Here is a 13356-nt window from a genome sequence, read left to right as displayed (position 1 = left end):
GTGGTGCCAGGGCAGGCAGTTTCCATTGTCTGATTTACCCAGCCTTGTTAATGATATCAACATGAAGTCCTTCTTAACTTACTGACACATCTACTTGCAATATCTTTAAACAGGTCCTGCTGAAATTAAGTCTTTTTTTTAACTATTGCTGTACATTCTGCCAATTTGAAATCACAATTCTAATGACCAAAATCTCTTGTAAACCAAATCAGTTTTCCAGAAAACAACTCTAATGAACTTCTACCCATAAGCCTATGCACTTCATTTCCTAAAACCTGGCAACTCACAGTGTTAATAACTACACTAGAGCCATTTCAAAACAAATGAAAGGTCCTTACTATCTGTAATTTTCAGGTGCTAAAATTAAATCTCTTATTTATGCTCAATAAAATTACACTAAATCTCTCTACTGTTTGTTTCCTCCTTTAAAATTACAACCCAAAAAAAAAAAAATTTTATTGCACTCAACTTCACCAAATGGTTATGGCCACATATCCTATGTTTTCAGTCCATATGACAGTATACCATTTATTGCACAATGAAGCAAAGCAGCACTAAAGCATGTTTGGGGTTTTTTACCATGGCACCAAATGACTCTGTCTCATGCTCCTCCTTTGAAAGCAATATACAAGTGATACAGAAAAATAATTCTGAAGTGATTGAGCAAGAAAAATTGTGTAACAGTATCACACTAACCAAACATTCATTAACCAAAGGATACATTTATCATTTGTGATTACATATAAAATAAATTAATAAACAAAGAAGTTTGCAGTAACATGTAATTTACATCACCTAAGAAATTGCCCCTTTTTTTCCATTTCTGACTGATGAAATATTCATTACTGTTCTGATGCTTTTAGCTTGTCTCTGGAGAACTGTTCCAAATATTTCTAAAGAAACACTAATCTGTAAGGCTGAAGTTTTTATTAGGTTACTAATGGCTACATGGATTTCATCTGTAGATGCAATTTATCAGCGACTTTGTTATTTGTTGGGATTCTTTGTTTTTAAACACTGAGCCCATTCAAGTGCTATTCTGTCAAATGACAACTGACACAACTCTAAGACAGATTCAGACTTTTACATTTCATTTTATTCTGGCTGTAAAGAACTGACATGTGGAACAGAGCATTTCATGCGAAAATTAAAAGACAGATTTTACCTGAGGCTGATTTTCATCTGCTTTGGTTGCTAAAACACAGAAGTCCCCATAAGTTGTTATGGAAATAAGGCTCTTGACATATTTCACATATTTCTCATTGTTTTTTGTGTCCCAGAAGACGACACAGCATTCCGGGCGATCCGGTCGGGTATAGGCATAAACAACAGTATTGGAGCAGTAACCCCACTGCCAAGAAAGACAATGTTGACAAAACCAATCAGAAATGATAAGCATTCAATAATGAATTGTTCACAGCCATGAAAGAAAGAGTTTATTTCATCTACACAATCAGTATGCAGTATTTTTCACCTGTCAAGTAAACTGTTAAAAGTATGAGAACACAGCTCAGGCAATAAGATATTGGCATAACATTAAACAGGCAAAATAAGCCTTTCTATCATGCAAAGCAACCTCAGAATTGGAAGATCAACCTCAAAATGTGACAAGATCTCACTGTGCCTTGTTTCTTCCTTGTTCAGTGGGTATGCAGAAATACCCACCGTGATGATGGTTTTTGCCATGAAAATGCTTGCTTTGTGACTACTGATTTGGAAACCCAAAGTTCATTTCCCAGAGGAAATATAATAAATACCCTAAACAGTGCAATTCCAGAAGCAGACAAATTAAGCAATTATACAGGAGTACTGTAATAACTCACATCACCTCTTCCACATCAGTACCATGAGAAAACCCCTCCCTTACTCCCAGAAGAATATAATTATTCCTCTAACAAGAGAAAGGGCAAAAAGGCAAAAGAAACAGAATATACAAGAGGATGCATTTTATTGCATTCGACTGATCTAAAGTACAGAATTTAATAATGAAAATCAATAAAATACAACAGAATCAGAAAATGTCTCAGAAAGGAGGTGAAGCTGTCAAATAAACGAGACACAAAGCAAACCACTTAAAGATGATGACGGAATTGCAGAAAAACTAATAGAATTCTCTGCATCAGCGTCTACTAGAGAGAGAGAAGAGAAAGCTTATTAGTGCTGGCAAGAGAGGTTCCCACACTCCTCAGGAAATGAAACCAAGATGATAAACTACAGCATAAACAGAAGAACTAGAATAGATCTACAGACTCTTAATTAGTATTACAACTCCATGCAAACTGTGAATAGGTCAAAAAAAGATGAGCTCAACTGATAGTTTTTACTGTCATGTTAATTTAAAAACCTCTTTCTCTTATTTTACTTTATTGAAAAATAGAGGAAAATAGATTATTTAGTACATTGGTAATGTGATATTAACTCTTCATCTCCAGGTCATTAATTCCAGTCCAGCCTAAGATAATTACTGCTTTAAATCACTCCCATTTAATAACTGCCACTTTTAGCATATCTAGTTCCTAAAAGGGAGTTACTGATATAATCAGAACACAGCAGAAGTAATGCGTATTATTTACTGAAGGAAAACATGTATCATTCACCATAAAAATATTTAACATTGAAATAGAGTACACTATCAACATATTAGGAGTTTATCTGCTGCAGAAATAAGTTAATTTGAACATATCGCTTTCCATTTCAACTACACAAAATGGAGTCGGGGGGGAAGAAGAGCTTACACATGCAGTTTCTAAAACTAAGGTTTCAAAATATTATTAATTTGCAAACCGTGCCAGATCTTGAAATACTCGTGGTCTCCTAGATACTGATGAGTTTAAGAAAAAGCAACAGGCCTGTGTTCCAGCTGTTAACACATTTCCCAGAATAAACATTAGGTAGCATTTCCTGAAAGACTAATTTCCAGCTCAGACTTCCAAAGTCTTTTCCAGAAGATTTACAACAAACTATTTCAAATTGCTTCCTAGCAGATTTGTGTTTACAACTCCCTAACCAATGATTTTTCACAACCAAGTGGAAGAATACATTTCAATCTAGCTGCAGGGCGTTCCTCACATTGCACTCTCTTTTTAATTACAGTGGGTACACACTAATGATTAAAGAACATATCCTGTGCTGGGAAAAAAAGGTATACAATACTGTATACTGGACAGTAATTGCTATTATTTGTTAAACTGTAAATTTTAGTGAAATATTCCTAACTCCTAAAAACACACCCCACCAAATGAAAAAAACTCAGGTGGTGGGTAAGATAAAACATTATTTAGAATTAGCTGAATACATACTTGTAAGGAGTATATTGGGAATTGAAATTTAAGTAGGAAGTACATCTATCAGGTTGCATTCATTTCTATTGTTCAGGTTTCTACACAACTTCCCTGGCTCAAATAAATAATTCACCACCAGAAAAAAAACCAGTAAGACTCAAACAATTCCCATCATAGCACTTAGCTCGACCTAGTTAACCAAACAGCAGTGAAAACACAGCAGTCTTACCTAATGACATCCTCAATTTCTACAAAATTTAGAATCCTACCCAATTTAACAATGCATACATTTCCTTATTGTGAAAATGAAACTCCAAATGCATTGTAAAGGCAATGGCTGAGTCACTGCATCACCAAGACAGACCCTCACATTCCACTAAAACGTCAAGTCGGTAGTGTTGATGAAGCTGTAATCCTAAATTAAGCTAATACTAATTTCTCATATATATATACATACACACATCCACAGATATGTATGAATGTATATTAGAAAAAGCTACTTTTACAACCCAATCAGAAAGAGAATAAATAACTTATAGGAAGTTATGAGTTTCCTATATAAATAGGAAACTTATAAATACAATTAAGTTTCACATTACTACATACCTTGTAATGTGGACGAATGTTTGCAAAATATATGTAATAATCAACAGCCAGTGCAATTTTCAGTCCACCTCCCTCCCAGGACAAGGAGGATATCTGTTTGCCAGGAACTTTCAGTGTACGTAAGTGCTTCGTTAGAACAAGGAAAGAAAAAGATTCTGAATTTATCACAGGAAAGCCACTCTAAAATACATAAACAACCAACAGTTTTGATAGTTGATGAAAAAAAACCCCATAGATATTCTTTACAGTACCCCATAACAATTCTCAAATTGCAATGCATTTGCAAAGAGAGAGATATTTAAGGCGTACACCATAATGTGTTCTTTCACCTCAGGTTTGGTTTGTTGTTTTTTCGTTTGTGTTTTATTTCTCCAGAGAGAAATTAAAAACAAGACTCAGTGATAGTTCAATCTTACAGAAAGAAACAGTAGATGGAGAATGACAGTTATAAACATTATTTCCTTTGGCTCGTAATTTGAATCACCTTTATCATTTCAGTCATAACTAAAACACAGCAATAATACTGATCCTGACACACCTCAGAAGTTTCACGGATGCTCGAAGTGTATTAGTCAGTTCATGTACAAAACCTTAACTACAGCTGATAGCTTAAATAAAAACATATCCCTAATCTATGTCAAGAGCATGCAATGAATTAGCTGCATATGTACACAATTTTCAGTGAGGTAATGGACATTTTCCTCTTCTCTATCCCCTTTCCAAAAGAATCTAAGAAAGGGAGCTGGTACACTTTCCCTCTTTTTTCAAGTATCTTTATTTTGCTGAAGAATTTTAAATTGAATGAAGGAAACAATTAGAAAAAAAATAATGTTTTCAAAAGCTATAACCTTAGTCCCACAGCTCACTTGTTTGTGGGTACCTTTTTAGTTGCAAATAATACAGATGTATGTAATAAAAGATACACTTATCTACTATTTACTTTTTTAAATAATCTAAGGCTTTAAAAAATACATTTTATTGAGTACAACACTGATACTTATGCTCAGATCTAACTTTCCTTTTGAGGGCATAACTTTGTGCCTAAGGAAACTGCTACCAATGAACTTACACAGTTCAGTACCTATTTCGTGCCTTTGTGAAAAAACAGCAAATACCAAGTCAAAATACTGGTCACACATTATTCACAGAAAATACCATCTTCCAAAAAGTTAAGTCCATATCTGAGTATCAGAACTAGTACAAACCAATTCTAAAACCTGAAGAATTTACTTCTGAACATTAAATACAAAATCTGGAACACCCATTTCAGTTAATCTGAAGGACATTAGCAACCAGAGGTGTAACATTATTGCCAAAACCTTTGGTTCCATTAAATACTTTCAACTAGGGAAACCCCTACAGATGATGTTAGATCTTAACCCCTTTCACAGTTCAGCTCAGAGCTGGCTGGTACTTTTGTACAAGGGACAAACTTCATCACACTCTGATACATTACACTAACTTTCAGATATATTACTAAGAGAGAAAGGGATATCACCTGGCAAGGCAAAAATAGCACAACAACAAATGTATTGACCAGTTGTCTCTCAACTATTAAACATTTAACATACTATAAAAAAGACAGGATGGACAAAAAACATTTACAAAACAATAGGCCCAACAGCCAAATGAAGAAGTTTAGAAACAATTTAGCTTTTCTGAGGTTTCTCAGCCATTGCTTTTACTGACACAGGATGCCTTTTTGCCAGTTTCACTGATTCCATAAAAAAAGAGGGGAGCATTTGCTGCTGTTATTTTCAGCTTCTAATCTAGAGATGCCCAAGTTTCTTAGCCAGTGTAGAAAGAAAAGTACTTCTCGATTTTATACACAGATGCTGACATCTTGACTCGTGCCTATGCTCAAAACTGCTCATCCTCTATAGTCTCATGGGATCTGGTGTTCAAAGCTAGACACCACACTTATCCTATTATTAGTGTTGCACTTGGATTATTAGAGATGCACTTGGATTTTCGTGCTGGACACTACCCTGCTGTTCTAGAATGGTACTTGGTCCTGTGTCACCTTTCCAGGTCCATGTGGATATCCTAGATGGATAACTGAGAGCATGTTAAACACACTAAACACCTACATTTTGGCATTCTAATTCCATCAGTAATGACCCTGCAGCAAAACATAATAAAATTTTAAAAACAAACAAATAAACATTTCTATTATATATCAAATATTTTTACCTCACCAAAGGGAGTATAGAACTGCACAACATTGACATCTTTATCTTGAGAAGCTGCTTTGAGGGAGCCTGCCACTGCCAGGACACTTCCATTGGGGTTCCACTGAATACACACTACATTGATACCAGTGTCAATCAAAATAGGATCTAGTTTTTAAGGAATAAACATTAAGAATATCAACACACGTAGACATTCTGGGTCAAGAGCAGGTCAGTAACTCACACCCCACATTTTGTACCTACTGTAGTCATTCTCATCTCTCATTATCTGACATCTCCCGTTGTCGTAACAGACAGCAAGGCAAGGACAGTTGGGTTCAATGTAGCCTTGGGTACCGTGGTACCAGTGTATCCCAGCAATACTGAATGCTCCACTTGAGTTCACCAAACAACTCAGCTTCATTTTCACCTACACAAGAACAGTTAATTAAAGTCATATATAACAAGTTATTTAAAGAATAATTTATATCTCTACTGACACTTGCAAAAGACAAGATGTCTAAGCAAAATTGTTTTCCTGTTCCAAGAAAAATTTTCAAGTTCTCAGAATTTTATGGGTTTGAAAAACTTCCTTATATAATCAAAGCCAGATCAGACACAGGAAAACATATATTTTTAACTACAAAGGAGTGCCGTAATATTGGCATTTTCATTCTTTGAAAAGTAACTTAAAAACAAAGAAAACCAACAACATAAAAAGCCCAGTGTGCACACACACATGTGCATAGACACAAGAAACCCCCTGGAGCGTTGGAAAAAAATAAAAATTATTTCAAACCGTTCCTGGACACAATATTTAAAAAAAAAAAAAGAAACTTTCTGTCTGCTTTTTCTTGACTAAAGTCTGAATAACATATAAAAACAATGGAAAAAAACTAGTGTCCAAATTAGAACACCAATCAAGATGAGTTCACTTTTGCAATAATTAGCCCTGAATACCTGGTAACACAAGTAAGGGTTTTTCTGAAAGATAAGAGTATTCCTGGATCATTTCAAAGATGAATGCCAGGTAAGTTATGGGAGAGAAGGGAAGAGGGAAAGAGAGCACAACCATACACATTGTTGATATGGTGGGAGAAATGACAGCAAGTTATTTAAAGAATTTCAGTAATTCTCTAACGGTAATTCAGCAGTTGGAAATACCATGACTCACACAGTGGGAAGGAAGAAAGATACAGTGGGAGGATAAAGAAAAGAAAATGGGAAGGGTAGCAGATACTTTCTTAGGAAGGTAATGGAAAGGAGAAGAAAATTCACCATATTAAGCACTTAAAAGTTAAGAACATGGTCCCAAATCACAGACTTTAAAATCAGTGTTTTTACTTAGCATTTTGTTATAGTCATATTTCAATACTCCAAGTAAGTAGATAAAAATAAATAAATAAGTCTAGGTTGTAGGACTTCAACAATATACTATAGCTGTTATTTTTCCACTCACTACCAGGTTTCTCTAAAGAATAATAGGAGCAATAGGAAAATAAACTATTGCTTTTTTCTAAAAGCATGCTAATACTTTAAGAAGCAGAGGCTGTAAGAAGTCAATATCCTTTAAGCCAGCATTAGTTCCTCCAAATAATGAAGAGAGAAAAGAAACAACAGCTTAAAAATATTAAACCTGACCTATCATCACAAACATCTTTGAAAGTAAGTATTTTCAGATGTCCTAAAGAGTTTCATTTAATTTCACTAGTATGACCATTCCTACTTTTACATTTTCAGTAATTATTGCAAGGTCAAAAGGCATTAGTTGATGTGATATTCATTTAGCTACCAGAAAAGAAATTATTATAAAAAGCTGCAGAATTCTTGAATAAAAGCTCTGTGCAGGAGCTCACAGTTCTCAGTACTGAAGTCCACCAACTAAACAAACATGAAATAAATTAAGAGGAAGTGAGCTTTTTTGCCTGTTGAAGTTATAATCCTTAATTATACCACAATGAACTTACAATAAAATTTCCCTGATTGTCATAAATGTGAATCTCTCCATTTGCCATTCCAAAGAGTAAAATTCTGCTATCAGAGGACCAGGCCACGTGGGACAGGTGAGTACCTTTCAAGTCTTTTCCCCAAATGCGATTGCCTGGAACAAAACATTGACTGCACTTAATAAATACACCATAAAATTTAAAACAGGATGCAAGTTACCAGTGTAAAAACTAAAGCAGCTAAAGTCAAAGCAACAATTAGTAACTAACTATTAATTGTATTTACCTAGAGAAACAGGGCCACTGTGTATATAGCACTACGAACAAATTTGTGTAATAGCACAGCAATTAGTAGGGCTTAAAACTTTACCATCCACTGATCCAACAATCACAGCTCCATCTTCATATACAATACAAATCTTCTGCCCATCAGCATTCCAGCTCATACTTCGAACCACTGATTTATTTCTGTTGTTAATCATCTCTTCATACCAAGAACCTATTTGTCGTGAGAGAAAAACTGAGTTACACTTGTGATTTGATAAACCTCTGGAGGACTCAAGGGACATGCTAATCACTGAATTGCCCTTTCAGTAAAAGCCTAACAAGACTACAGTACAGTGCCCCAGAAGACACAGACACAGTTACTGTGAAACCCAGCGCTCACATGGGAGCTGCTCATTTCCAAAGTGAACGGTGATGAATGAGGGCTTGGAAAGGGGAGCCAAAGTCCAAGAGGGGCCCTACAGAAAGAGTTCTGTGCTTCAGTAATTTCAGAACTGACAATACAATAGGAAACATAAACAGAGCAAACAACTGGCTTTGCTATGAATAGGTAGTAAGAAATTTACCGATTATTTTCTAAAACTAAGAGATTATTTATATGACAGTAGCCACCACAAATCAGCCAGAAAGACTGAGTTTTATTCTTTACTCCTGAAATGAGAAGCAGAGCTTTTATTTGTTTCCATTTTTCATTAAACTAAAATTCCCAAAAGAATAGGAAAGCCCTTTATTTTCTTTTTCTTTCCCATATGTGTTGGAAAGTGGTTACCTTGACTGTGAGGTTTGCTGGCTTTTAAATGAATGCCAGTGAACCACAGTAGTATATATATGTGTGTGAAAGAGTCAAGAGCAATAAAAGATAATTACAGTCATACACTGGTTAGTCATATTGGTTCACTACCTTAAAACATTTCTAAAGATTGTTTTTATGAGACTATTTAATTGATGCTTTAAGCAGGGCTGATAAGTTCTTCTAGTCTACCAATATGTTTGTGCTCAATGCACAATATCCAAGGGAATAAAGCAGCAGAGATAAAAAATTTAGAGCAGTTTATCAAGCACATGGCTAAGTACTGGTATCTTCTTCTACAGCAGGCTCAGCAGGACCAATGCCTTGTCTCATATGACTACACTATAAACAAGTATTACAATAAAACTTGAAAATTGTTTTAAAGCTATTTTGAGCTATACAATCTGCAAAATAAAAACTCCAGAAAAGAACTGTAAAAACTGCAGGTGAGGGGGAAAAGAAGTATTTCTCACGACACAGAATATTATCCCATCTCAAGTTTATTTGCAGAATACCTCTGTACAGCATCCACACAATAATGAGGCCATTTTGATCACTGGTAGTCAATTTTTGATACTGTTCATTCCACGTCACAACCTGCACAAAGCCTAGAAAGTGATAAAAAGCTTTTTATTGGCATTATTTAACTAAGTTAATAAAAAATACCACATCCAACCTAATCAGCATGGAGCTTTTCAGAAATTTGCATTGCTGACTTTGATTTAGTTGTAGGTTTCTTTCTGTGCCACTTATTTCCTCTTTCAAAATTCTGCTCAAGAGCTCCTTTTGCTTCTGTATTCACCCACTGGAGTAACATCCTCTCCAAATCCTACTCAGAGTATTGATTGCACACCCAAAACCCAAATCATAGTTTTGCAGTTTCTGACCACCTCTGACACTCTTGGACACTGACAAAACTTTACTGTTGTAGGAAGTTTTGGGTTTTTCTTCCTCTCAGTAGTCCAATCCTCACTACTGCTGCACTTTTAAAACAATCTCCCTGATAATTACCCAAAAGAGCATTCTACATACAAATGCTTCAGACCCTCAAGTTTCATATAGGATCCCACTCATAAATATTTGACTTTACTTGAAATATCTTTGAACTTTTATCAGTTCCATACTGTACATCAACTTGCATCACACTTTTTCCCTCCCTCACTGCTGGGTACCCCTTCTCTCTGTATCATTTCCATTTTTAGTGTTTCTGTCATGAACTTTACCAATAGATGCAATCAAAGATATTCTAAATGTCAGGGATTTTTAAGGTAATAGTAATCTGTTTCAGAATTGAACACATTCACCCAAAGTATCCACTAAATCAATTCCTCACAATTCATTTGTTCCAATCCTATTTAATTAAGCCCTTAAAATAACCTGACTCTTGCCAGATTTCAACTGCAAGTCCTCATAAAAAAGTCCACTTCTTCAAATATTGCAAGGATTTTAGCATCCTCTTCATATCCCTTTGTCCATGGGTGATGACCAGTCAACATTTCCCATGTGAGAATTTAAGTCCTCCCTAATTTTGCTGCATTCAGCTTTTACCTTCACACATTATCCTTCTCCAGCTTGCTTTCTAACCTCTCTAAATTTTGTCTCTACACTACACTGCAGTCTATGCATACACACATTCTGTAATTTGTCAATAAAGGGAAAAATTACTATATGTTTAACACAGAAATCATGTTTACTGAAATAATTTTCATTTCTTCAGAAAAAAATGGAAAGCTACTGTAACATATAAGCAAATCCCACAGATTTTGGGAACACCCCAAACAGCTTTATCCAGGATAACATGGTAAAAATATACAACCAAGATGTTACATGCCCATGCTAAATACTCATAACCTGTATTTCAGACTTACAATAAAAAGTTACACCAAAATTACTCTATCAGCTTCACAAAATCTTGTGGTTTTTTTACTCTAACCAAAAGTAGACTAAATGCCCAAATACACTTACCACTATGGCCTTCAAGAGTTTGAGTCACAGAAATGTTGTTAGGAGCTGCCAGTCCCTTTATCTTTGCTTCATCTAAAAAATAACAAAATTCACTATGAAAATAAACCTAACAAAGCAAACATATTACCATGTTTCTATGAATACTGCAGCTCTAATCACAATTTACAGAGATAAACTGAACCACTTAAAAGAAAGTATATAGTAACTGCGAGATGGAATTTCCCCCCCTCTGTTCCATGTGTTTGCTGTTCACATCTGTCATCCAAATTGATATATGCCTTATGGTCTAGCAGTTTTTCAGGAAAAAAAGCCAACAAAATAAACAAAACAAAACAAAACCACAACAGCAGCTATGGCTATCACATTTTGTTACATTCAGGAAAAAAAAAGTTTAAAAATTTTTGAAAATGGATTTTACCTTTCTTGGAGCATATTTATTTAAAAGAAAATACACAGCTTTCTCCCTAAAATAATTAAGATGGTAGAGAACGTTCAAACAAAATCAAGAAATAACAAAGTAAGTTCCAAAATAAAGAAAAAGCCTACACAAAAAGAATGAATGATAAGCCCTGAAAAAAAAAAAAAACCAGCACTGAAGAAAACTTCAGCAAATATAACAGGTAGACAAATTGCTTGTGTGCCAAGTAGGACCAGCTGGAGGAAAACTGTATTCAAAAGCCAGTGATGAAAAAATGTGATGTTAGTGGAAATACATAACTAGCTATGTACAGATTTAAAACATATGCAATATTGCCAAGGAACTCAGGGGAAAAGTTATGCTTTCTGAAGTGTGTTGTTCTTAAAATAAAAATTAAAACAGACAAACAAAAAAAACCAAACAACGCCCGCCCCCCCCACCCCCCCGCATTTACCTGTTTGTGTTTCTAATTTTAGGACTTTCAGTAATCCATCCTCTCCACCACAGGCTATAAAACCTTGATTCTTATTCCAGGAAATACATTTCAATCGAACATTACCTGGAATTGCAATCTGAAAAAGAAGTATTTTGCATCTCTACACAGTTGCAACAACTGCGTTTTATTTTACATAGTCTACTTGAGCACCTCAAAGACACCTACAATAGGACAAGAGATAAATTTATTTCTATTAACAGATCTGTACATGCAAAAAAAAGGAGAGAAGACAGAATTACAATCACTAATGAAACTGTGCCACACTCGAGCAATCGAACACGGGAAGCAAGTAATAACAGCAGGACACCTTCGAAGGTGTGCTCAGCAACCAAAACAGGTCACCGTGGTCACACAGTGCACAGGGCTCCGGTCTGCAGCGGAAAAGCCGCGTCCAAAGCCTACCGGGGGGAAAACTGCGGAGCTGCTGGTGCAGCGGGAGATCAAAGAAACCCCAGCGAGGCCGAGGGAACCGGCGGGACAGGGCAGGGCAGGGCAGCGCTCTGGGAGTGCCGCACCGTGCCCAGCCTCCTCGCAGCGGCCGCAGGCGGCGGGGGGACCCCGAGGGTCCCCTCAGCTCCCGCGGGTTCCCGACCCCCGGGACTCCCCAGGGCAGCTCCCCCTGCCCGGGAGCAGCCTGCGCTCCGCCGTCCCGCGTGTCCCCAGCGGCACCTTCTTGCACAGGTAGATGAACATCCCGGCGGAGCGCGGGGAGCCGACCCGGGCCGGCTCTCACGGCAGCGCGGCCGCGCCGGCAACCGCGTCCCCCTGGCAACGGCCGGCGGAAATGGCGCCGCTTCCGGGGGAGCGGCCGGGCGCCATCAGCGGCTGAGCCCGCCCCGCCGCGGGCCCCGAGCCTCCGGGGATGGGCCGTGAGGGCCGCCCGGGGCTCCCCGGCTCAGGCGGGCTGGGGGTCCCAGCCTGGCAGAGCCGTTAATGGGAGTGCTCAGCTTGGTTAGAAAGCATTGGGAATTTGTTAATAAAGGTCACTTTGCTTTTACACGAAGGAAAATCCCAAAGTTCGTGAACCCCAGGTTGTCCGCACACGGTGTTTGCAGTGTAACTTATATCAACATAGAATCATAGAATGGTTTGGGTTGGAAACCTTAAAGAGCATCTAGATCCAACCTCCCTGCCATGGGCAGGGACACCTTCCACTAGGCCAGGCTGCACAAAGCCCCATCCAACCGGGCCTTGGACACTTCCCGGGATGGGACACCCACAGCTGCTCTGGGCAACCTGTGCCAGAGCCTCACCACCCTCACAGTAACGAATGTCTTCCTAATACATAATCTACAGCTGCCCTCTTCCAGATTAAAACACTCCTAATCAAAAAGAAAGGAGACTTAATCCATGAGACAGAGAGCAACTAACAAGCTCTCAGTGATGTTCAGGTATTAG

General features: G+C 37.3%; 1 protein-coding gene across 2 annotated transcripts in view; it reads right to left on the bottom strand.

Annotated features, from left to right (window-relative positions):
- WDR35 (WD repeat domain 35) overlaps positions 1 to 12737 on the bottom strand; it is a 42598-nt gene extending 29861 nt beyond the window's left edge. Inside the window, exons 1-11 of one of the 2 annotated variants that reach the window (XM_042032897.1) lie at positions 12628 to 12737; positions 11917 to 12034; positions 11045 to 11116; positions 9595 to 9687; positions 8375 to 8503; positions 8026 to 8159; positions 6323 to 6488; positions 6081 to 6226; positions 3888 to 4013; positions 1166 to 1351; positions 580 to 612 (exon numbers count right to left, since the gene is read on the bottom strand). In XM_042032897.1, the coding sequence (XP_041888831.1) occupies positions 580 to 612; positions 1166 to 1351; positions 3888 to 4013; positions 6081 to 6226; positions 6323 to 6488; positions 8026 to 8159; positions 8375 to 8503; positions 9595 to 9687; positions 11045 to 11116; positions 11917 to 12034; positions 12628 to 12651 (1227 nt within the window). In that variant the 5' untranslated portion in view covers positions 12652 to 12737. The remainder of the gene's footprint in view (positions 1 to 579; positions 613 to 1165; positions 1352 to 3887; positions 4014 to 6080; positions 6227 to 6322; positions 6489 to 8025; positions 8160 to 8374; positions 8504 to 9594; positions 9688 to 11044; positions 11117 to 11916; positions 12035 to 12627) is intronic. The other variant, XM_042032898.1, reaches the window with a different exon arrangement.
- Between the last annotated feature and the right edge of the window lie 619 nt (positions 12738 to 13356).

This window comes from Corvus kubaryi, unplaced genomic scaffold (assembly GCF_017639235.1).
Source record: "Corvus kubaryi isolate FWS band 111438036 unplaced genomic scaffold, C.kubaryi_AGA036_p1.0 37354, whole genome shotgun sequence".
NCBI classification, from domain to species: Eukaryota; Metazoa; Chordata; class Aves; order Passeriformes; family Corvidae; genus Corvus; species Corvus kubaryi.
This window is presented reverse-complemented; position numbering and strand designations above follow the sequence as displayed.